Here is a 24812-nt window from a genome sequence, read left to right on the forward strand (position 1 = left end):
GTGGCGCTGAGACAGAGGCGCAGGGGCGCGCCCGCCGCTCCCTCTCTTTGTGTGCGAGCGAGCGAGGGAGCGCGCGGGCGGGCCCGAGACACAGCGCGCAGGAGGGCGCGGAGCAGCGTGAGGCCGGGGAGCGGCGCGGGCGGGCGGCGGTTCCGAGCGCGCCGCGGGGGCGGGAGGAAGGTGGAGTGAGGAGCGCGGGGCGGCGGCGGCGGCAGGGCGGGGGGGAGTGGGAGGGAGGGAGGGAGGAAAGGCGGGCGACTGTGGCGGCGGATAATGATGGCGTGGTGCGTGCGGCCGCTGGGCGGCCGAGAACGCTGAGGGGAAGGAGGCGGCAGGACCCCCGCCCCCAGGTAGGCTGGCTCGGAAAGTTTGGGGCGAGGTACCGGGGCAGCTCCGCTGCGCGCCCCACAGGCCCCGCGGCGCAGAAGCGCCGCCGCGGGGAAGCCACAACTTGGGGCCGAAACTTGTGGCTTCTCCCGTTCCGGGCGGCGCGGGGAGCAGGGGCGCCCGTGTCCCGCCCCGCCGCGGTGCGTGCGCGGGGTCCGGCCCGGGCCCGGCCTCTCCCGGGCGGCAGCGAGGGCCGGCGCTGCCCTCCCCCGCCGCCCGACCCGGCCTGGCCCGGCCCGAACGGCCGGCCCTTAGCCCAGGGGCGGCAGCCGGAGCTGGCGGGGGGCCGCCCACCGCCGCATCCTCCGCCGGAGCCGTCAGGTCGGTGCCCGGGGAGCAGCTGGGTCCGCGCGTCCCCGCCGACACAATGGGCTTTATCCCGCGGGGAGGTCTTGGGCTGCGATTCCCACCCCGAGTTTCGGATTCGTGTCACACGCCGGCGAGGCCTCGAGTTAATGGAAACTCTCTGTCTCTCTGCAGATGGCTTTCCGGCTACCGCGATCCGCGCTGGGGATAACACCCGATGTTCCGGCCATTCACGCGCTTTGATTTCTTTCTCTCCACGTACGGTCTCCTGCGTTCCATTTCAGTGCGAGCGGGGAAGCTGACTGAGTGAAAGGCTGCTTTTGGGATCTTGTGTGGGATCTACTGCCCGGTGTTGGAGGGTGGAAGCTTTGTGTTAGCGAGTTGTTCTTCCCATTCTTCTTAAGGAGCGGAGAGAGCTTTTCATCTCTTCAACAATGATGAAAACCGAAGGCAAGGGGGAAAGGACTTTAAGAAGTGCTTCTCCACACCGAAATGCTTACAAATCTGATTTCCATGCTATCAAATGCTCTTTTGATGGTGTAAACAATCCTGATAACGCTTCCAACAAAACAGGCTTGCATCAGAAGCTGAGCACCTCTTCCAATGGAGGGGGAAGTGACCCACACAGGCGAGGCAGAGCTGCCACTTATGGCAACAGAGTACACAAGATCAAAAATATGTTTCTGCAAATGGGAAGCTCTTCCTCCACAACCTCTTGTGAAAGCAGTCCACCTGCTGAGACCAAATTAATCAGCCGGACCACGGCAGCGGAGTATGGATCTTCTCCAGGTAGTCCATCTTATCTCATTGTCCAAAAAAATAATCTTCTTAATACAACTACCAGCCCCAGCGGTGGTCCTGTGGATTCATTGGCCTTGTCTTCTGCTGCTGACAAAGTCATCCGTAGCAGCGATGAGGCAGACTTGGACAAAGTTGCTCTGGCAGAAAAATTTTCAGAGACCAGGAAGCTCTTTGAGAGAAATATAAAACAGCGGAGCTCAGTGGACAGATATTCCCCCAGCAAATGTGAAAGAAGTGAAGATAAGAGGAGACATGGTTCAGCTTCCGATTGCAGCAGTGTGGTGGACCACTTCAGTTTTAATACAGAAGCAAGTCCTCCAGTTGCAGCGGAGAAAGTTGAAAATCAAAGTAATGAGGAGTTGAAGCAGCAACATGCTAATAGTGGTTCCAAATCTTCCTTCCTGAATGCAGGGCCCATTTCTAGGAGGCTGGAAAGCTTTCTGGGTGACAGTGATACTGAAGAATCCAAAGAAACTTGCAAAAACGATAGTTCTCTAAATCAGGACCCTTTGAGAGGCCAGCAGACTTTGAATTCATCTGCTGTTGTTGAAGGATGCCAGGAGAAGGGTGCATTCCCCAAAGTGCTTGAGATCTGCAGAGATGAGCCAAGCAAGGCACTTGAAAAAGATAAAAAAAAGCAACTGGTACTTGAGAAAAGCTCGTGGAATATGGGCAGTGTGCCTGCTCAGGAGGTGCAGCCGACATCTGATAGTGTTTGCTCCTGGGTTTCTCCCACAGAGGGGACTTGCACAGAGCTCATTGCACAAGATGAAACCTCAGGGCATGAAAAAAAAGGGCTGGAGAAAGATAACGCTGATGAAGAGAATCAAAAGCTCATATGTCACGTGCAGGAAGGGAAGAGAAGTGACTATGCCTTGGAAGTGGTAGAGGAGTTTACGGATGGCAGCAAGACCACTTGGCAAGAAGAAAGAGATGGGATGTCTGTAAGAGATGTTCCAGTCACGCAAGTACAGGAAGTTCTAGAGGAGGAAGAGGATCCTGAAGAACAGGAGCAAGTGTTGGAAAAGCAAAGTGAGGACTTCAGTGATTTTGGAATAGAGAATGCAGCTTTTGATGATGACAGGGACACAGAGCCAGAAAACCAAGAGCCTGAAGGCAAAGAAATTTTGGAGGGAGAGGAGGACTACATGTATGAGAGTGAATATGAGGAGTTTCCTGGACTTTCTGAAGAGGAAGACCCAGTGCCAGACCGAAAAGTCAAGTTCTCAACAGCTCCTATCAAAGTAAGTCATTTGAGGTTTTTTTTAAAAATGTTTTGCAGTCAAAAGTACTTGGGAAATAACTTTTGGGGTTGTGTTTTTTAAGTTCTGAAAACCGTTTAAGAAGTGTAAGTGTACAGCTTCTATTCAAAGCTAAGTATGAGAGAAGTTACCACTTCAGAAAATTTATTAATTAGTCTCAGGTGATTTCTTAAATACAGCTGCTTCATAAGATAGTGTAGTGAAGCACATGAGATTTTACTTGCTGGACTTACTCAGGAGCGCAAATCTTTTAGGAGTAGATACAAACGTTTAACCTTTAATACTTGGATTTGTTTAAAATTGAGGCACTGCATTAGGAAGGATTATTTTCAGTTTTCCTTTTGGCACAAAAGTTTGAAAAAAAACCCCCACAAACAAAACAACAACCACCCCCCCAGAAAACTTTCATATTCAACTCCAGACTTGTTTATGGAATTACCTGTAAGAAAATATCAAATGACTGGTTCTTCTATTTTAAAATTATAGAATTCTCTCCAATAATAACCATTTATATGTTGTTTGGTTCTAATACTGATCAGTGAATGAGCCACAGGAGCGTTAACATGAGTTTTCTGGAGTTAGAAGTTGCAGAAGTGAAAGTTAGAGGGCAGACTGAGTTGAGGAGTAGTGTAAGTTACAATTTCAACAAATTTAAAAGGTTAATGTGTCTGATCTTCCCCCACCAAAAATACCCACAAAATAAGTAGTTACAACTCAGACAAGTTTTACCCATAGTCTCTTGCCGACTTGAATTACTCTAGTCTTTCTTAAACTTCAGAAGGAGAATTGGGAGACCTGGACGAGGATGGAATGGGAGCCCGTACAGACTTTCTTCAGCATACTTCTCTTCTACTATCACATGAATGAAAGATACCATCTTTTATGAACAGCTTTTACACTTTGTTCATAGACAGTCAGGACTCATTTTTACTGGTCAGAGGGATGTAAAAATTCTCTTGACTCCTGAACTTCCCGCAGCAGAGAGCTGTAATTTCCCAGTCTGCTAGCACACACCAGTGCTGTACCCCAGAAGATGTTTTGATTGCTGCAAAAAATTTGGCAAAATTTGAGTTTTGTTGCATGTGAGGTTTTTTTATAGTCTCTCCATAGACAGGCTGACTTTATATGGCTTTCTTCTGGTTGATGTTGCTTTAGTGGTGACCTGGAGCAGTGAAGGGGAGAGTGCAGCTATTGAAAACTGCATAATGAGTCTGGTGAGGGCTGGGAGAGAGCCGGAGGGGCAGCAGTCCATTTCTACATGCATTTGTGCACTCAGTAAGTGAGCAAAGTGCCGTGTAGAGTCTGCTGTAAATGTGTTGAGTGACTTCCTGCTGTAGGCAGGGTTTTACTGATCATTGCTGATATCCTGCTGAAGCAGTGGCTGTTAACAGACTTTTGCCTTCTGCTATGTCTGTGCCAGACCTGTTTGAAAGCACTAGTAGGCACCTCAGTGCCAACTGTGATGGAAGCTCTTGTGTAGACAGAACTCAGGTTTTGGTAACAGGCACTGTTAAGTTACAGCTGCTTCTCTGAAAGCCACAGGAAACAACCTGTCTTGGATTATCATTTACACAACCAAGAGATGAATGGTTAGAAGCAACTGTTCGCAGTTTCCTATGAAAAATAACATAGTTCTTGCCATAAGCCCCACTTGGATTGGCAGAATAAACTGTACTTAATAGCAATAGGGTTATTGAGATACTTTTTAAGGCCCTTAAACTGAAGTTTGTGTAGTCGCCTTCCTTTATCCCCTTTCAGTGAAACTTGGCTGTATCTTTCCTACATTGGGTATAGGGATCTCTTTCTGCATGTTATTTTCAATAGGTTTTTCCCTCTTTGTTCTTTTTGCCTAAGCAATGATTTCTGTTCCCATGTCTGCCTTTTTGCTTCATGTTTCTATGATACTTAGTGGGCATAAGTCCTGGTTATATGGTTTTGGGGATTTGTACTCTGTAAAATAAAGAATTCCAACTTTTTTATGCTTACCCAGAACTTTCTTTAGTTGTATATTTTTAATATCTCAATAACATTTTAGAAAATCCCTGTTTTTACCTCACGGAAGGAAATCTCTGTCTTTCTTCATAGATTTTGGTGCATCTTAAATTGGAAAAGAAAAAAATCTCAGTGGTGGCTGAAAGATTATTCCTGGCTCCCACCACAGCTTAGAGCAGTGCCATAGTAAGAACTGTATCCTAGTAACTTCTTTTTTCAGCTTTATTTAGACTAATAAGTTTGACTAAAATGTGAGTGTCATTTCCAGACCTGCATAGCCACTAGAGAAGGTCTGTGATTCTTCTCAGAGATGCTCCTGAGAGAGGCCAGGCTGCCCTTGCATTCTTGCTGTTTTCATTCTGCACCTCTCTAGTGATCACAGACCATCTGTGTCTCTGGCAGTTGCTGCATAGCAGGTATCTGGTAGAGTTGAAGAACTCAACTCAGGGTGTATTGAATTCAGAATGTTATGGGCAAGAAAAAGTGCATTCTCAGATCTTCAGGATTGTGCAGTGATGGAGCTGTGGCCGTTTGTATTTGAAATATGCAAAAGGAAGGTTGAATATGTCTGTAGCTGATGGATAGAACTTAAAAGACACCTGGAAAGTAGCATTTATACTGCTGCAGCAAAGAGAAGTTGATTAATATTTCTGTTTCAAGGCTTCTAGTCAGTTGTAAGATTGGCAAGGTCTTTGAGTAACAGAAGGAGACTGTGGAGCTCCCAGGGGGTGTATAAGGTAGCTGACACTGTTAGCACTGCATCTGACCTGTGATGGAGGTCCATAATTCTTGACATCTGTGGCAGGCCTTGAGAACATAATTTGATCTGATAATTTCAGGAAAGATGGAACATAATTACACAAATATTCTGTTATTTTATGTTGCCCTGTGCCTGCAAGAGCAAGCAAGATGAGACTTTTAAAAAGAAGTGTTTCAATTCCGTAAAAGCTGTTGGTAAAAGACATGGGATTTTTTACTTGTTGTAGGTGACCAGACTCTTTTAAATCCTGCTGCTGTTTGATCTTTCCAGACCCTGGGGAACATTTTATCTCAGTTTTTGTTTCTCCTGGAGAAGTTTAGAGAGTGATACAGTATGGTTATTAGCAGAATTCACAGCCTGGGTTTGTGTTACGGTACATGAGCAATTTTCCGTCTCTTGATGCCACATATGAAGCCAGTAATGAATGTAAAACACACTCAGCAGTCCAAGGTATTTGCAAGGGAACTGAACTTGTCTTTGTCTTGAAGTTTTCTGAGTAAACTGTGTAAACAATCAGCATTACACACAATGCAAATAACATCAGGTAATTCTTCTGTCATCCCTTTACATTTCATTTTGCCTTTGTAATATTGACATTAACTTGTTTTCTGTGATGAGATTGCCTTGGAAGGCTTTAATTAACATAAACGTAATGACTGACTGCTGTTTGACATTTGTAATTTTGAAACTTTCTGTTGGGAAAACAAATGCTTGTTTTCAAATTGATTTCTTGCGATGTTTTCACCTCTGACTGTGTCAAACTTTGTCCTCAAAGCCTTTAATAGCACAGTGACTAACTTCTGCAATTATATATGGTCCTTAGAAATTCTGTAACTCAGGTAAGCTGAAAAGACAGTACAGCTGCTGCTGCTGTTTGCCTCTGTTTAATGATCAGTGTTATCTAGATTATGCTGCATGGGAGTGTCTGTTCCGTGCTTTTTGTGAATAGTAATAATATTTTGAGATGGTTTAGTCAAGAAAACAGTTTAGAAAAGTAGACAGAACAAACCCCAAACCTTAATAAAGGCATTACTTTTATATTTTATCACAGTTGAGCATTAATCTATTTCATGAGGAAACTGAAAGCAGTTTCATAGTTTGTTTTGTTCTAATCAGTCAAGTTTCAGCTGCTTCTGAGAATATAGGGATGCTTCATAATATTGCCACTTGTCTTGCACATCACTGTAAAGCTGTTTATGTATAGCTGAGCACAGATGGTGTCTTGTTCAGCCTGTCCTGCTCTTCAACGTTTTTAGTACAAAACTGCTTGCTGTGGAAGTTAATGAAGAACTTAATGGAGATAAGAATTAGATTTCCTGTATGACAGCAAATGCTTTTAGGAAATGCACAGATTTTCTAGATCAAGGTGTAGACTGGAATACTGTTTTAACACAATGTTGTAACATCGTGCTTCACCTTCATCCAGCCTCTGATGCTTGAACCATTCACTTGTGTGCTTAAGATGTCCTACACAGAAAGAGATACAAAATACACGAAATATACTAACTGGTTGAAGATACCCAAATCCTTGTTTCTTTGCTAATTAGAGAATTGATGGCTGCTCAGTTGTCAGCCATGGCTCAAGCACTTCAGTAAAGTACTTCTGTGGCATTAAGAAACAAGCATGTGATGATCAAATAGAGATTTGATTTAAGAGTAGATTTAAACAGAAGTGGCCGATATGTAGGAATTCATCTTATCTTTTCCAGTGACAATTTGCTTGTTTAAAGTCATAGATTTTAGTTGTTTTGAAGCTCTGTTTATCAACATTACGATGTTTGTAGTTGAACATCAAAACAACTTTTCTTCATCTTTTCATCTCAGTTTCTCCAAGGTGCTTTTTGGTGACTTTTCACAAAAAATAATCCTGTTTTGTTCTATCTACAGCTGAGAATATGGCATTCCTGCAACTTAACAGTATGTTAGCAGTGTTAAGAACATGGATAATAACTGGAGGAAGAAGGTGTATGTTTTCACACACATGTGAAAATTTTTGGTTTTTTGTGAGAAAATAATCTTTAAACCCTTACTGAAAGTTCAGTTTTCATATAAGCAAAATATTTCTGAAGTGAAATGTTTCTTAAGCCTGAATGCATTTAATTCTGTGTGTAGGTTTACTGTGTTACAAAGTTCTGTGTCGGATGTTTCTGGTGCCTCTATGGTCCTTGTTTTTTGATTCTACATTTTAGATGGTTACTCAGCTGTTTGGAAAGAAGCTCTTTCAATTCAAGCTGTCTTTGGCCTTTTTTTTTTTTTTTTTTTTTTTTTTTTTTTTTTTTTTTTACTCATATATCATCTGGTTTGATTTTTAGTAAATGGTTGATTCGTAAGTTTTACAATAATGGATTGATTTGGCATTTCAAGAGTCTTTGGATGAAAGTCCTGTGCTGGGACATGGGGCTGTAGAGCAGAAATCTAAATTGGAACAGAAAAAGTAAAGAATTTATTTTTATATCCTGGCTCACTGCTGCAGCAGCTTGACTCTTTACATTAATATCTCAGTGTATTTCTAACTGAATTATTCTGTCGATGCAGTTAGATGATAACATACCAACTGACCTACTTAATTTATTTGATTATGCTAGAAAACTATAAAAAAATAAGAGAATGTTGAGGTTAGGGAGATCAGATGAGGTTACCACCTGCCTATCCTCATTCTCTTTTCAATCCCTCCAGCTTCTAACTTCTAGCGGTTTTACCTGGATTTAATGGGACGGAGAGAGGGGGTTTAAAAGGTATTTTTAAAGTACTGATTGGCTTGTGGAAAATTAGCACTTGTATCAGAGATGCATATTCATGGCCTCACTGATGACAGGGCTGCAGCTTTAGTTGAAGTTACTTGTTCTTTCTGGCTTAGTATTAGCTGATCACTATGTATGCCCAGCCTGTGCTGTCTTTTACTGTCAGAATAGCTGTGGGGAACAGGAGGGAGAAAAGGCAGTGAATGTGAGGCACTTCAGGGTTTCATGGGAGATGGGTTAGAAGAAACACTGGGGAGGTGGTGGAGGTAAACAAAGAATAAGCAAATTTATAGGAGACAAGTTGAGTAGCTCAGCAGTTAAAGTGCTGGAAGATTCAGTGTCTTTTTGATGATGATTACTGTTGTTAGCATGTTGTGAGAATACATAACCTAGCCAGGTAAAGGATGAACCAGCAGTAGCTGAAACTTTTTGTAATTTACCTCTAGAGAGATGGAAAAATAAATTGTCTCTTTCCATATAATTCTAACAAAAAGGAAGGTAAACACTAAGAAGGACATCAGTAAAAAGATGCTTGCTTGCATTATCTGAGTATATTTTGTAATCTTGAGATCATGAGGATTGTGCAGAGTTTTTTCAGGGTTCTTACATTTTTATTTAGTAGGAAAGTATTACACAATATGTCAAATTCCTTATTTTTCAGACATTTTCTTTCATCACCCTCTGATGTGACTTGGCATAGTGAATTGACCCTTCTTTTTAGACATCGGGTATCGATCATTGCTAATGACAGTATAAATGCAGATTAGTTAATTGAGTTGATCTGGTACTCCCTGTTGACAGGTTTATTTTGTTATTTGTTTTGCTTTGTTTGTTAAGTAGTGCTAATGAAATTCTAACCACGTAGCTTTTGGAAGTAGAGGGAAGAATAGGATCGCAGTGGCAAGATGTCTGCTTGAACAGAAGAGGGAGGTAGTAATAGTAAACTGTAAGGTGTACAATATGCTTCAGTCCTACCTCAGTGCTACTATTTCAAACGATTATTCATTTGGCACTTCACATTTTGCCAGGCATCACAAAGACTTCAGTTTGGAAGGCTGAAACTGTTTGCTGTTGGATAGCTTTCCCTGAGCTTTAGCTGGTGTTCTGGATGTTTGGCTTTCTGGAGTGTCAGCAAACAGGCACGTTCAGAGGCAGGTGAACCAGGGGTGTGGTGCTGCCTGGGTGTGCTCCAGGCACCGTCACTGACACTTCAGGGCCTCTCTCAGATGTTCAGCGTTGCTTCAACTGCCTGCGCAGGTGTTGTGAGGCTTTCCAGCAAACACTGCAGGCTTACATGACAACTTTAAAGTGATGTTGATGTTGGTTCCATTCTAATTAGCTGGAAGCCCTTCCAGGCAGTTCCTGATTTCCTAATCTTACTGTTTAATTACTTTTGTAATGTTCTGCTTTTCATTAGGCACAAACAAATCTATACACTAGAAATGAATTTTGGAGCAGAGGTCTTCGGACTGTGTTTTGTTACTCTGCAGCACTTTCATGCAAGCAGATGGTAAATTAATGTTTGCCCTCTAAGTAATTAATATTCTTCTAAAACTAATAATCATACTTAAGTAGACATTCTTCTGTGCTGTGAGGAGTTTGAAGTATGTGAAAGTCGTCGTTTTTCTGCGATAATGCTATTTTCCATGTTAGCACTAAGATGATACAAGAAAGTTTTAGTTCTCTAGTAGTTACAGGAACTGAATGGTAGGATCTTTTAGACAAGATGTGGTGGTGGTGGTTTTTGAGTGCTGGTCTTGAGGATGTCTAGACTGACATCTTCATAGAAGATGCAAAACCTAGTTTTGCATTCAAAAGGTGATTAATTTTTCTGGTGTGAATAATGTAACTAGTTTTTTCTCCAGATAAATAGATATGGTGTTCAAGCACTAAGTATATTTGAAAATTTACCATTCTGTGTCTTAATAGTTTAATTTAAATAATTCTTTAAAATTCAGCCCTTTATCACAACTTTTTGTGATTCAAATTAATGGTATTGATTCTGAAGGAAAGGGGGTTTAAGTAAAAAAAAGGTATGTTTTCATATAGAATTTTGCCATTTGTTAGCTTGACAGGATCCAAAAGTTAGTAATGTTAGGGTAACATCCTGAATATATAACAAGCTGTAGTAAAAGGCTTGTGAAATTCACATGGTTTCCACAGAAAAAGAACCTGTTTCCCCTGTGTTGAGTCAATAACTTGTGTTTGCTAAAGTATATCTTTTAAAAATACTAGTTGCAGTACTAATAATTTTACAATCTCTAGCTAGCAGTGGCTTCTGAATAGTAAGATTAGAATTTCTTTTGTCTGTAATGCATTTGATTCAATGACTAAACCCTGCCAGACACAGTGCAGGGGTGAACATGTTCAGCTTTCTCATCAGTCTTCTAAACTGTGAACTTATGTTATTTATTAACCATATTTAAACTGTATTTAAATGTTTCTTTTGCTACTTGGTAAGAACAACTTGCTGACCAGTTCTGTATTTTCTATATTAATATCAACATTTTTTCTCTCTCATAAAAGATGAACACAATGTTATGATTCCACATGTACACAATAAAAATTTCTGTCTTCCATCCTTGACTCTTTAGTCATAATTTTTGTAGTGTGCTTTTGCTTTTCTTTCTGTTATTGCAATGTTTGGCTTCTGGTTATTAGTTTTCCTCTGTTCTTTGTAGAATTATGTTTTTCCTCAAAATTATTTTTCTAAAGTTTGGAGAGGGATGTGTTGTTCTTAGTATTTTGAAATGGGGCTCTCTTCTTTAAATTGTGAAGTTACGATTTTTAGAATATTACCCAAATGTTCTCATACAGTTGTCAACTGTTGTCACTTTAAGACAAAAGTATGAATTCTTTCTCTTAGTGAATTACTCAGTATTGGTTTCAAATAGGCTTTTCTTAGAAAGGTAATATGCATAAATATTAATAATCTTCATTTGCTTAGATATGTTTATGCTTTTATTTTATTAATAGAAATTATGAACATCACTGGAATTTAAGGGACCAGTAGTTTTAAATTCTGTTATCTGCTCCTGCAGATGAAGAATTCCTATGATCAGTTTTGTATAAAAATGAGCAAATTCCATGCGACTCTCAAGTACCATTCTGCTACTTTTAGGCTGGAAAAAATAATAAATCATTTTTAGAAATTCCAGAGATATTTTAATGCTAGTGGCCCATACACAGCGTACAGAGTGCTCTTTTTAGGGTTCAACTTTGCTTTCCCAAATTTCTAGCATCTTATACATTGTTGTGCAAGGAACTAGTCATGCCTGTGGTAATGTCATTCTTTGGTAGATAGTAACTCCTTGCATCATCTTCTGCTCTGTTAGACCACTGAGTTGTAAAGAACTAAGAAAATACATTTGTCACTATCTCCAAAATGAACTACTGCCATTCTCCACATTTTGCTCATTCAACCATTTTTTAACATTTTAGTCATACTGTTAATACTAGATTATACGTGTAGGAATTTATACATTTTTTTCATGCCCTGGTATTTGATTTGTCCTCAAGAACTCAAATATTCTCACTTAACAAGTTATCATTTGTTCACTCATGAACTTCCTTTTTATTATTAGTTTAAAATTCATCTTATTTGACTAGGTTTTTGGAGATGCTGCTGTTTTTTCTGTTGGGATGAAAAGTAAACAAACTAGGCTGCTCAGGTTCCAAAGGGTGAATAATGCGGCACAAAATTCTTGTGCAGCATATCCTATTTAGTGATTTGGGGACTGAGGAGGGTGATAAATTTAAAGAACTTGGCCACCTTTTTTTCTGATAGTGGTAGAATAAGACCATTTAGATGGTTTTCTTTGTCTATTTTGCGGATTTTTTCTCTAAAGCTCATGGAAGACATACTGTAAGTGTGACCTTTGTTGTCTTTCTGTGTCCAGTGGTTGCCTCCTGGTATCTGTATGATAGTCACAAGGAGTTTGTTTATTAACCTTTATGCAAGACTTTGGAAGAACAGCTTCTAAGGAAGGTTCTTTTGTGGTGGGGGACATAAGATTTCTGAGAATGGATTTCTTCCTTCCCTTTCAGCCAAGTGGATCTAATCTTGCTTGCTTACTGGACTGACTGTATGGCCATACCACATTAGATGTTTTGCAGGGTTTGGGAAGAGTTTGTGAGGCTGATCTGAAGTTGTAATCTGCAGGTGATCCAGTAGGCTCCTCCTGGGAAATACTGAATTATGTTGGTTGCTTTTTGCTAATCTGTTTCAATGACCATATTTCAGTGTCTGAAGCTACTGCTCTGCAGAGCTAAAGCTATATACTAGTAAATGTAAATTCACAGGGAAAAGGTTAATTACAGTTAATGCTGTGGTATTTACATGATTGCAGTTACGTTTCTAGGTAGTCTTAGTGGAAAATACAGCAGTTGCAAAAATTTAGTAAGCAGCGTAAATGAACTTCGTGTCAGTGCTGCATGTTCTTGATTAGGGAGATGCTGCTGCAGCTGTAATGCGTGTTTTTTGTCTTATGGTGATGCTGAATAAAACACCCGGTGCAAAACATTTAACAGATAAACCTTATTTTTTAAGATAAATGGGGGTGCAATATTTTTCCTTTTATTCCCTAACTTCCTCATTTAAATACAATTAATGAACACGTTGATATGTAAGATTAACCCTGTTTCATATAGTTTATTCTTCCTTTCTACATTTCTGTCTTTAATTTGTGGTGTTTGTTTATCTTTTTTTTTAACAATTCAGAAACTCAGCTGGAGTGAATACTAAAAATAGTAATGTATGTAGCAAGGCACTTCCTTTTCCTGGGAAACTGCGTGATTCCCTTGCAGAATCAGAAAACTACATCTGTTTGAAACACTGCAATTGGCAGATGGTGTGGGGGGAGGGAAGAAGAGAGGAAGGATTTGGTGGAATGTAGTCCTAATAAAAAAGTCACACGATATCAAAGAGAAGCTGACTGATTTCTTTTAACTATTTGGTGCATTTGCAAGATAAAATCTGTTAAAGTAATTATTTTGAAATTTTTAAAATGTTACTTCTGTGCAAGCTGGAAAGTCTCTGACAGGAGCAATATTTATTAAATTGATGGTAATTTAGAAAACGAGATCTCTGAAGATACCACTTTAATTTCATTACAGATTTTCTTTCAATTATATGATGTTTGAAAGGGGATGAAGAGACATTAAAACAGTTTTCTGTTACATTTCTTAGGTTTTCAGTACTTACTCAAATGAAGACTATGATAGACGTAATGAAGATGTTGACCCTGTGGCAGCCTCAGCTGAGTATGAACTCGAGAAAAGGGTGGAAAAGATGGAAGTGTTTCCTGTGGAAATTGAAAAAGGTGCAAATCAAACCTTGAACATTTGCAAAAGATACTGTGGGAACAAAAAATAAAACTGTAACTGTATCTTCCCTGAATTTAGGTCTTGAATTTTTGAATGTGTGTCTAGGGTTAGATCTGTGGCTAGTTCTGGTAAATTTTGTGAGCGTTAACTGGACAGGCCTCTACTAAGTGCAGATTGTCATGCTGAATTGAAGTTAGGAAGGCTACAGGGCAAAAAGGCTTTAAGTAGTATCTATGTATAAAATATGTTCTATTTTTTTCTCTTTTTAAACTGAATTTCTGTTATCTTTTGTGTGGAAGCACTTGGAATACTTTGAAACAACTCAGTACTGCTAACTGTTAGATCATATGTCTTGTGCGTAATAAGCTAATGTTAGATTTTTGAATCCCTTAGGTGATAGGGGTCTGGGCATCAGTATCATTGGAATGGGAGTTGGTGCTGATCAGGGATTGGAAAAACTTGGTATTTTTGTAAAAACAATAACAGATGGTGGAGCTGCTCAGAGGGATGGACGGTGAGTTTTTCATTGAATCGTTTGTTTTTTACAAATTTCCAACTGAGCCCAGTTGCTTTCATTAGATATGCTAAATACTGTGAATAAAGGTACAAAAGCTGAATGCAGCTGAGTGAATATTACATTCCTGCTTTATGTTAAATTTAAACCAAAAGTTAATTATTATAGGACATTTTTGCTAAGTAACTGTAGATCTGCTTACAGCACATATGAGAAACGTTAAAAATGAGCCCATGTGTAGAAGGACCACAAAATCATGTTGATTCCCCAGAACACCAATCAATGTGTAAAGAGTATAAAAATACATCAGGTCAAATACTGTGTAAATTTTATTTGGTGATTTGCACAGTAGCAGAGGTTGAGGAGACTATTTTTAAGCAATGAATTTAAGTGGACTCAGAATTTGTCATTGTAAATACCAGTGAGTTTTAAGTGATATTTGTCATGTCCAAGGTGTTTCAATCCAAAATGCTATTGTTTAACTGATAGCTAAGCATTTATTTTGCAGAATTCAAGTAAATGATCAGATTGTTGAGGTTGATGGCATAAGTCTAGTAGGAGTTACTCAGTTCTTCGCGGCCACTGTACTAAAGAACACCAAAGGCACAGTGAGGTACGTATGTTTTCTCTGAAATAATAGTTTGTTTTGGTCATTTTTCATTCATGGGGAGTGAAACCATAGTATGAAAATTTTACAAAGATGTTGTGGAAGGCAACAGTGTAGCAAACTCATTTCTTGAGTATGTGGTAAGATTTTTTTGCTTCTAGATAATTTGTTGTTGTTGTTTTTTTTTTTTTTCCTGTAGGTTTCTGATTGGGAGAGAGAAGCCAGGGGCTGAGAGTGAAGTAGCCCGTCTGATTAGTGAGACCTTAGAGCAAGAGAGATGTCTGTACGAGCAGCACTATGTTCATGATGATACAGAGCAGGTAGAACATTGTTCATGCTCTGCTAATGGGATAAATGAGGGAGGTTAATCAAACTGAAGCAAAAAAAGGTATAACACAGGCCACTTGTTAAAAACTGGAAAATAAGCACTTCATGCACTACTGTTATCAAGGCCCATGATTATTGCTTTATCACTAATCCAAAATATACCTTTAACTGTCAGCTCTGTATGATAGTTTTGTGAATGTCTTTCTTAGCTCTCTTTCGTAGAATTTTGATGAAGATGTTTGCAAGTCATCTTAAACACTTATTGTAGGTATAAAAAATTAAAAAGGAATAGTAACTAGTCAAGAGAAGTTTTGCATCTGGTTGGATTCCTTGATTGTATGCTTTGGTTATTGCTACTACCATATACCATAATGCAAAAGAGTTTGTGTGTCACAGAATATCATGATTCTCTCATTTTGTCAGGATGATGACTATGATGATGAGGAGGAAGAGGATACATATGAGTCACATTTACATGGAAAATCTGTAGAAGTTTTTGATCTTCCTGAAAATGAAGATATTGGTTTACTACTGGATATGGATTCAGCACAGTCTCTTCTTAAATTTAAAGAGGTGGTGTAGCAGTTTCTTAAATATTCTTTGTGATGCACTGGGGAACATCTGAACCTTGTAGGACTTGGATATAATCTCCTTCATGTTCCCCTTCGTTGCTTTGGGTTTGTTTTTCCCCAGAGTCACCAATAAACATCTCTGATAAATGTCCATTGAAACGTAGGTCTTCTGTAATTTTTTATATCCAGTTTCCCTATGCATACTTACATTAAACAATCGTTTGATTTAAATTTGATTTTAAAAGCTCTTGGAAACAGGTAGTAGAACCAAGCCCCAGCTCTGTCCTTGTTATGTCTGAGCACTGCATTAGATAGATAGGATTTTTTAGTTCTCCTGTGGCCCATTGGCCTTTGCATGTTTGCTGCCCAGTAGAATGACTTTAGCCTGCAAAGAGCATGAAGGCTTTGCAAATACGCCTGTTTTGAATGGTCTTAAGTGTTGTTCTGAGATGTTTTTCAGGAAGACAAGAAATATGTATCTAATTTCTTAGTTTAGTCCCTGCAGTCTTCTGGAAAATCTGTGTACATAAAAGCACGTGATTCTGTAGATAGGCATATTTTTGACTTGGAGGGTATTTTTATGGTGTGTTTTTTGGGAGGAATGAATTTGTAAACCCAGTAGGGCATTCCAGGCTCTGAATCACAACTTAACATAATTGGAAATAGTACGATTCTCTTTTCCCAGGGTTTTTATAAAGGAGCATATTTGCTTTATTCAGGGCTTTGGGATTTAGTTAGGGACTTAAATGGTACAGTCTTTGGCATTTAGGAGTCCAGGCTTCTCTGGTAGATTTAAGTGCCTGTCATTTTCAGTCTGAGAGGAGAAAAATATACTGCAAAGAAACTATTTTATCAGATGCTGTTTGCTGCTACATCAGCTTACTTTTGTGAAGAATTGGTATTTTGCAGATCTCCTAAGTTTGTTCTCTTGATAAGGTTGCTGATGTCATTGAGGAAGTAGGAATTTTAAGCTGCTGATCTCTAGAGAACATTTACAATTTTTCTAGGTTTGGAAGCATAGCAGCAAGGTGAAGCTTCTTAAGTGCTGTACTTACTTGAGACACAGTTATAATTTCATGTAGAATCATTACTGTGCTGTTACTAACATAACCTAATAAAGAATAGTCCTGGATTCACTAGTTTTAATTTGGATTTGGTGCAATGTGCCTTGACAAAAAAGAAAATCTCTGCAGTGCTACAGACGGAAAGCAAGACACAAGGAACAATTAATACTTGTTTAAAAAAATCTTCACATTTGGCTTAAGTGTAGTCTTTCTGATTTCTGTTAATCCTTTGAAGATTTGTGGTGAAAAAATAGATGACTTAATTTTAAAATAAAGCCAGCACATTTATTTTAAGTGCTGATTGTAAAAATATTAACTATTGTTAAGTTTTTCCTTTATTCTGTGTACCAGTTGCCATCATAAGTGCATTGCTGCCTTTTCATTACCCTGGCACATTGAAACATTACTGTAATCTTTTCAGCTTTCCTTACATATGGGCAACAATGGGAGATTCTTGGGGTGATTAGGTACTGTGGAACTCATTTGAGGTTTGAGTGATTTTTATTTTTTTTTTTAAGTAAAAGCTCATGATTACTTGTCCTGTAATTGACAAATAGTTACATGACTTTATGTCACTCAGACACTCACTCAGTGATTTGGGGAAACAGGGAATCATGGAGAAATACTTAGAACTAGCATTTTCAAATGTAATTTTATGTGTGCTTATACAATTTTTTGATCTCCTCCAGCTACAATTAAAACATGCAGTAACAACAGCTGAAGTGAATCAACTGAAGGAGAAAGTAAGTTTTCAAAGAATATAATTATTGGTAGGGTTTCTTGTTGGGTGGTTTGTTTTGGGGTTTTTTTTATTTTGGGGTTTGTTTTGTTTTGTTTTCAGGGCTACTGATTTTACCAGGAATAGGCTGAATGCAAGAGGCAGCAATCTGTTTATGCCTCAGGTGTTATGCTAGACAGACATTTCTGAGCTGAAGAGCTATGCTCAAATTAAAAGTAAAAAAATAAATCAACCAAACGAAGCCCCAAAAGTCGCATAAAAAACCTCAAGAAACCCTATCCCCAAAACCTCCACTTTAAAATGAACACTTCAACATTACTGTGTAGAGTAACTGAATATAGTGTGAAGAGCTGTATGAAACAGCTCATAAAAAAGATGAGAACATTATCAGTGGATAGAACTTGTCTTATTCGAGAATAGATTTGGGCAAACAATTGTTTGTGGCTGTCTTTCTGTTACTGGAAAGTTATCCTCTTTCCCTCCTCAAATTTCTGACTGGTCTGGGCAGAGAGTTTTTTCCAGTAGTTTTGGCTTTTTCCGCTGATACATGTTTATACATGGCTTTTTTTCTGAAAATACTGTGTGTGAGCGAGCAGCTTCTTTTATTCCATTGCCCTTCTGTGTTGCCTTGCTCAGAAATGCATATTCTAGGACAAGTTGCAGCACATTGCTGGGAACAGGTAGCAAGTGAAGAGGGCATAGTGCTTCAGTCTGCAATAATTTTCAGTAGCAGTATCTACTGGTATTTTATGCACTCTGCAATTGTTGAGGCGAGGCAGACAAAGCTACTTAAGACAGTTCCCTTTTTGATTTCTGACAGTGCTCCTCCTCTCTCAAGTGTTCCTGGTATGTGGCCCAGCTGGATTGCACAAAAGCTGTTAAAAATGTTGGTGTTAATACAACTTAAAAAGCTGTTTTTAAATTCAAGAAATTTTTGGTCCTTTCAACATCCTTGTTCCATTGGCAGGTGATCTTAACTGGCTTCAAAAGCAGGGATTTATTTCCTTGGTGTAAGTGGTGTCCCCTAAGAATGAGGCATGGGCAAACTAAGCTGTCTCTTACCTGTTCACTCCTCCAAGGCCTGGGGAGCTTCACGTTAACATTCCTGTGTGTAATGTGGCTGCTGTCTAGCTGGAGGGGTGGCATCTCTTTTCTTCAGAGAGAATATTTAGTGGTTTTGTACATTAGCTCAAGAAAAGGAAACCCTGCACATGCCATCATTGATTAGGAAGACCAATGTCATATGAAGTTACCAGGACAGATCTGCTGGTCATGTTATCTTTATTCAAAAATCTGTTGGTGACAAAAGAGTAGGACAGGGAGCTTGTCTTATACAGGTTAAGATTCTTTATCTGCAGTTGCCTTTGAAGGTATTCAAAATAGGCCTCTCCAGAGATATTAAGATCCGGTGAGATCTTGAATATAAGCTAATAATACAGGTCTTCGTTGGTATGTTCATTTAATCTGTCTAGAAAGATGCAATACCAATGAGGAAGCAGTAGAAGACTCTGGGTTTCAGTTCTAAACTTCCTTAGATTAGCAAGAGTTGGAAGAGTTGATGTGATAACTTTAGAAGTTGTGTGCTGTATTAATATTACTGATAAGTATGTAATTATTACTGGCTGTTCTCTACCTAAACATAAACAACTGTTTTTATTTCATCTTTTAGTTTAGATTAATTCCTTAAATATTAATCTTTTCAGTTAAAAGTTGTTGAAGCAGAAAAAAACGAATGGAAATTTAATCGAGCCCAACTACAGCAAAACTTGGATGAAAGCAGAGAGAAAATTAAAAAGTTAGAGACCTACTGGTTAGAGGCACAAAATTTATGCAAAACAGTAAATGAGCGTCTTAAAGAGACTCAAGAACAATGCGATGCCCTTGAAAAGAAGTACAACAAGGCCAAGAAATTGCTTAAAGACTATCAACAGAAGTAAGTACCCCAAAATACCAGGTCTCTATGTATTGCTTGTATATTTTGTGCAACTTGAGGAAAGCTGCCAGCAATACCTAGGGGAACAGGATTTGCTTAACATACTTAATTTTCATTTATTAGAGTGCAGGAAAACTGTGCACTATAAATGCTGTATTATTCCATACCTTATGTCACCAACTTCTGGAAAGGTTCTATGAAAATCTTGTTGCTGCTTTTGATTCCATAGCTAAGGAAAAATTCTTTAAAGTTTCAATGACAACTTTTTAAAAACAACTTAGTTTAAATGCTGTAATGAAGCTATGCTTTTTGGAAGGACTACTTGAAATTCGATATGAGGTATTGGGCCATACCTCTTCATGAAAAACCCTCAGCTTTGACTGACTTCACTGTTCCAGAGAGAGTGGAGTAGGCATCAAAGGATATGTAGTAATAGCCAGGTACATGTGATTTAATCTGAGTTAGTTGTAGGAAGAATAAAAAGAGTTCTGAGAAGAATTGAAAGTTTGAGGATATGTATCTAGCCCACTAAAACAGCAGCATGAAAACAGTATTTTCAATCTGTTCAATGGTTTGGGTTTTTTAGTAGAAGTAATATTTTTTATTGGTTACACCTCTGGGGGCCTCCAGCACTGTTGTTATGCAGTAGTGTCTAATTGTTCTAAGATCTTCCCTATTAGCTAAACAAGAGGTAATTGCAAAATACTTGTAGATGTGTCCTGATAATACAGAACACAACTGTTGCTTTTGGTAGTTGCTGTAAATGTATAATACCCTTGTTCCAAATTTCTCCACTTGCTACTTACTTTTAAAGGCAATTTATTATGATCTTTTGCTCTGTAGTCCTCATCCAGAAATGTTCCTTTTCACAGTACGTTTTTGTGCTGTTTGGTGAGCTTTTTAAAGGTCTCCTTTCCCCTCTCCTCCCAAGCTTATCCGCATGGAAATTCAAAAGTACGTGAAGATGACTGCTGACATGCTACTTTCCATTCCCTCACTGTGTAGCAAATTCCTATTACTCGTTGATTGTACCTGAAGCTTTTGCATCTGTTGTGGATGTTTTATTTTCTAGTTTGGTATGTCATTCCATATGGCACAGGCAAAAGCAGCTTTTATTTTTGTTTCTTTCTTGTAGTCGTCATTTCTTTTCATAAAACCCAGCCATTGCAATTGCTGTAGGATGAACCAAGTAGAAACTTGAACTTCAATTTATTTTCCTACAAAGAATTTTGCCATAGCTTTTGGAAGGAAAATATACTGTGTGTGCATGTATCTTTGTGGAAGACAGTAAGATGCAATTATTGGAGTCATGCATGTATTTCAGGCTTAAATGCATATGCAGCTTGCCACTTTTAAAATGAGAGATGGTTGTAACTTTGCAGAAAAAGTGTTGCCACACAACCTTTTTCTGCCCTCAGTAAATTACAGTCATCTGTATTTTCTTTTGAGGACAGTAGAAGCATACAAATAAACACATCATTTTATAACATTATAAGATTAATGAATCAGTTATACCTTACAGACTGATTTTTGTTGCCATTCACTATTGGAATGCTTAGTAAATGCAATCGTGTGTATTTTGATTTAACGTATTTTTCTACATTTCTGTATATTACTGTTTCATAGACATGTATATATTTCTTTCACCAGAGAAATAGAATTTATGAAGAAAGAAGAAGATCATTCAAAGCTACTTGAAGAGAGAGACCAGAAATATGCAGAACAACTGAAAATATATCAGGAAAAAGTAAAGCAGTATTATGTTTTGAAATTAATTTTGCATTCTTGAGGGCTTGTATCTCACTTTTTAATTTTAATTCTTGCAGATTTCAGAGCTTGAAAATAAATTAAAAGCCTATGAGAAAATGCCTTATATGTTTGAAGGTGGCAGTTTATTGGAAGATGGCTGTCAGAGTCCAGGCCAATCTAATGAACAGTCCAAGATAAAAGGAGACAATGAAAATGAAAACAAATCAGTAGAAGAAAGAATAGATTCTTTAGATATGCTGCTTTCTGGTAAGTGGATTGTAGTATTTTTGTTTGCACTTATGGAAAATTAGGAGGAGTTATATGTGTTGTGGGGTTTTTGTTGTTACAAGAAGTGAAGCATTTGCTGTTTCATACTGACTGGGTAAATGTTTTAGCTGAGTCAGTGTGGATACTTGAGTTTAGATTTCCCCAACATTTTCGAGATGGTTGTAATGTATGTATGAAATGCTGTGAGAAAGAGGAGAGGGATGGAGAGACAGCTATTTTAACTGTTCTTCAGATTCTCTGTTAGTGAAACTACTAGTGGGACTAAACCACTGAGATATGTCAGTTAAAATCCAATTGATTTCAATCTGTAATTTACAGTAAACTTGCAAATTTTTTTGGTCTTGTAATTTTATACACAGAATGTTACAAAATATCAGATGGAGGTTCAAATGAGAATTTTTTAAAATATTTGGTAAATTCTTACTTTGTAAAGAGTTTCTATCCTAAAGAATTAAGCTAGGAAAGCACATGTAGGGCACAAATTTTCATCTGTTAGGGAACAGAATACAGTTTTCAATCCATAAGATTGATATTCTGTTGGATTTTATTATTTTTTAATGGAAGAAGTTGGGTAAAGGTATATTTCAAATTAAATAGAAATTGCTATTGCAATGTATAAAATAATGTAGTATAATATAGGAAGTAATTCATACAGTAATGGTTAACAGGTAAAATAATTCTGATTTAAATTCTGAATATTTTTCTGGACAGTGGGCTGGTGAACTTGCCTACCAGTTGTTGCTGGGGTTTTTGTTTACTTTTTTATAAGTATGTATTTGTTGCAGATTTTGATGCTTTTGTTGGGGATACTCCCAGATTAGACACCAGTGCCCACAAAGCAAAAGCTCAGCTTGCTTTGAAAGTAAAACGCCAGCCACCTTCTCGATCCAAGCTGAAAGAATCTCTTGTGGGTGGACAACAGACTGCAAATCTTCAGGTACTGACACTGAGAATTGTGTGCTCTGGATGCTGAACATGTGTTATCTGTATTTGGAGTTGTTGTAAGTGTTCTTTGTTCAAGCTGTGCCAAGGTATCGTGGTTTTATGCTGCATCAAGTGTTCATAACATGTATGTGAACTCTGGGTGTTTTTGTGACACAGTTAATTTGAAGTTAGCAAAGTACTCTGCAAGCTTGTTCTGTGATACTTCTGCCTGCTGATAGATTTGATTCAGTGATGTGTTGTGAAATATACTACTTTATCTTGTTCCTTCATCTGGAACAAGTTAGTTACCAAAATTCTTCGAAAACTAAAAAGTTCTGAAATGCTTCATTATTCCATAAGTCGTCGTTTGAGTTCACAAGAAGTGTACCAGTAAAATGTTCTCATGTTTCTGGAAAACAGCTGAAGAACTGAGGTATAAGTAGTCAATGTATGAGAGAGCCTGTCATAGAAGAAGAGCACTGAACTAATTTAGTCTGGAGACTGGCTGCATTGAATTGGAATTGCTAAGGTGTACCAGAAGATTTCTGATTTGTCTAGAAAAAGATTATTTGGGATGTGCAGAAAGATGTGTATAGAGGTGGGTAATAGCTTACAAAATGGGATTCAGATGGTGTCCACAAGTATGTAAGTTCAGAAAATTTCCTGAACTGAGGATATTGGCTTAGAAAGTCCTTCCTCCCTGGTAAAAGAACAGAAAATAAATGAGTATATATCATATTTATCATAAAATAACTTTCAAATTTATTGAAGGATGAGGATTCAGAAGACAGTGTTCTCAACAGAGAATCTTCCACTATGTACCTAACTAAGACCTTAGAAACAAGTGAAAAATTACCTCTCCCCTGCCTGGATGACACAAATCAAAAGAGTGAAAAGCCTGAGAAAAGAGAAAGCACAGAAAGTCCTCTGGAGTCAAGTCCTTCTGCTTCCACACACTCTTCTCCGGTACACAAACCAAACAATGAAAATAGCACAACCAGCACTCGTTCACCTCCTCCTGAAGGGATGACTCCAAATTCTCCTCAAGGGTATCTCAAGAATGTTAAGCAAAGAGAAGCAAAAGGGAAAGGGAAGGAAGCCAAGGGTAAGACTTAAGTGTTTATTATTATTTTAATTCTTTGGGACTGGAGTTTTACAGATTTTAGAAGTAATCAGTAAAGGTCCGAATACATTTTTGCAAAGCACTAGCCTCATAAGTGGCAATGTATTGGAGAGTAAGTCTGACGGATTTCCTGATTCCCAGAAAAATTCATTGTTGGCTTTGCACTTCGAGACATTATCCAAGTGTTTAAATAAGATACAGATTCTGAGTGTTGTGGGAATTACTGCATTATTCGTCATGCCTTCTTAGAATATTTGTCACTAGAAGAAGGTTAAAGGTGTTATAATCCGCTTAGTCATTACTAATGATTATTTGATAGGAATAGTTGGCATTTTTCTTATGAATAATTGAAAAAGGGATCTAATATAATCTTTTAAACATTTGATATTTTCTGTAATCAGCTAGTACAATTGTATAAAAACAGATGACTTGCTGTCTTTGCCATACAGCTCAGACAAAACCATTACTTTAATACCCTGAAACAGGATTTGTTTTATACTCTCCTTATTTTGTGTGTTTCTATGAAGTTTCAAACAAAAATAATCTCTAAAAAAACCCACTTATTAAGACACATACCTAATACATACATGATTTTGCTTTCTTTTCTATAGTTTTTTGTGATGGTAGAAGTATTGTAAACTTTTTTTTCTATATTGGCCCCCGGAATTGCTAATTAATGCAGTACGTGAGGATTAGTATTGAAAGCTTGCTCTTTGTGAGAGTGTCAAAATGACACTAAATGCTGTTTCTGCTAGATTGTTGCTTTCTGACTGTATTTAAAAGTCTGCCTATTATTTTATTGAATTAATCCTTTCTATTACCCTTTCATCCATTCATGTATCAGTCTGTATTTTAACTTACTGTGCCATGTTTAAGAAATTACCTCTTTTCTTAAAATACTACCTCTGGAAATAGAGATGGAAACAAATGTCAGTATTAAGAGTAATTCCTTTGGTTTTGTATTCAAGTTGACAAGAAAAATAACCAGTGTAACTGTAGTTATAGTTTATTGGATGTTACATATTTAGAAAGAGTGCTTAACTAAGTAGCTGAAGTTCTAATGTTGATCATAAACTACTGATCAGATATCTGGAAAAAAAAGGGAAAACTCTTGACTATCCTGACTGTCAGGTATGTAAGCTTTGAAATAATCCTTCCTGAAATATATAATGGTTATTTGCTGGTGGAGTGATGGGTAGTTGACCTTAGTTTTGTGCACTAAACAGGATTTTTGGGGGTTATGCTCCTTGAAGGAGTCTGTGTATATCATGTCAGGAGTCGTTTCGAAGGTAGACATTAAAATTTATTTGTCTCCCAAAAAATTGAACTGCATCTCTTTCACGGGTAGCTAAGTTAGGAAACACCTGATTTTCAATACAAAATATATTTCAGGTTTTT

General features: G+C 38.3%; 1 protein-coding gene across 2 annotated transcripts in view; it reads left to right on the plus strand.

Annotated features, from left to right (window-relative positions):
• The first annotated feature begins 256 nt into the window (after positions 1-256).
• LOC136363501 (neurabin-2-like) overlaps positions 257-24812 on the plus strand; it is a 39849-nt gene continuing 15293 nt past the window's right edge. For both annotated transcript variants that reach the window (XM_066322805.1, XM_066322806.1), the window contains exons 1-13: positions 257-350; positions 868-2738; positions 13438-13570; positions 13968-14088; positions 14597-14701; positions 14895-15015; positions 15446-15595; positions 17348-17401; positions 19101-19330; positions 20981-21077; positions 21157-21346; positions 22153-22304; positions 23063-23396. In XM_066322805.1, coding sequence (XP_066178902.1) covers positions 1128-2738; positions 13438-13570; positions 13968-14088; positions 14597-14701; positions 14895-15015; positions 15446-15595; positions 17348-17401; positions 19101-19330; positions 20981-21077; positions 21157-21346; positions 22153-22304; positions 23063-23396 — 3298 coding nt within the window. In that variant the 5' untranslated portion in view covers positions 257-350; positions 868-1127. The remainder of the gene's footprint in view (positions 351-867; positions 2739-13437; positions 13571-13967; positions 14089-14596; positions 14702-14894; positions 15016-15445; positions 15596-17347; positions 17402-19100; positions 19331-20980; positions 21078-21156; positions 21347-22152; positions 22305-23062; positions 23397-24812) is intronic.

The sequence above is a fragment of the Sylvia atricapilla genome, chromosome 7 (genome assembly GCF_009819655.1).
Source record: "Sylvia atricapilla isolate bSylAtr1 chromosome 7, bSylAtr1.pri, whole genome shotgun sequence".
Lineage (NCBI taxonomy): Eukaryota > Metazoa > Chordata > Aves > Passeriformes > Sylviidae > Sylvia > Sylvia atricapilla.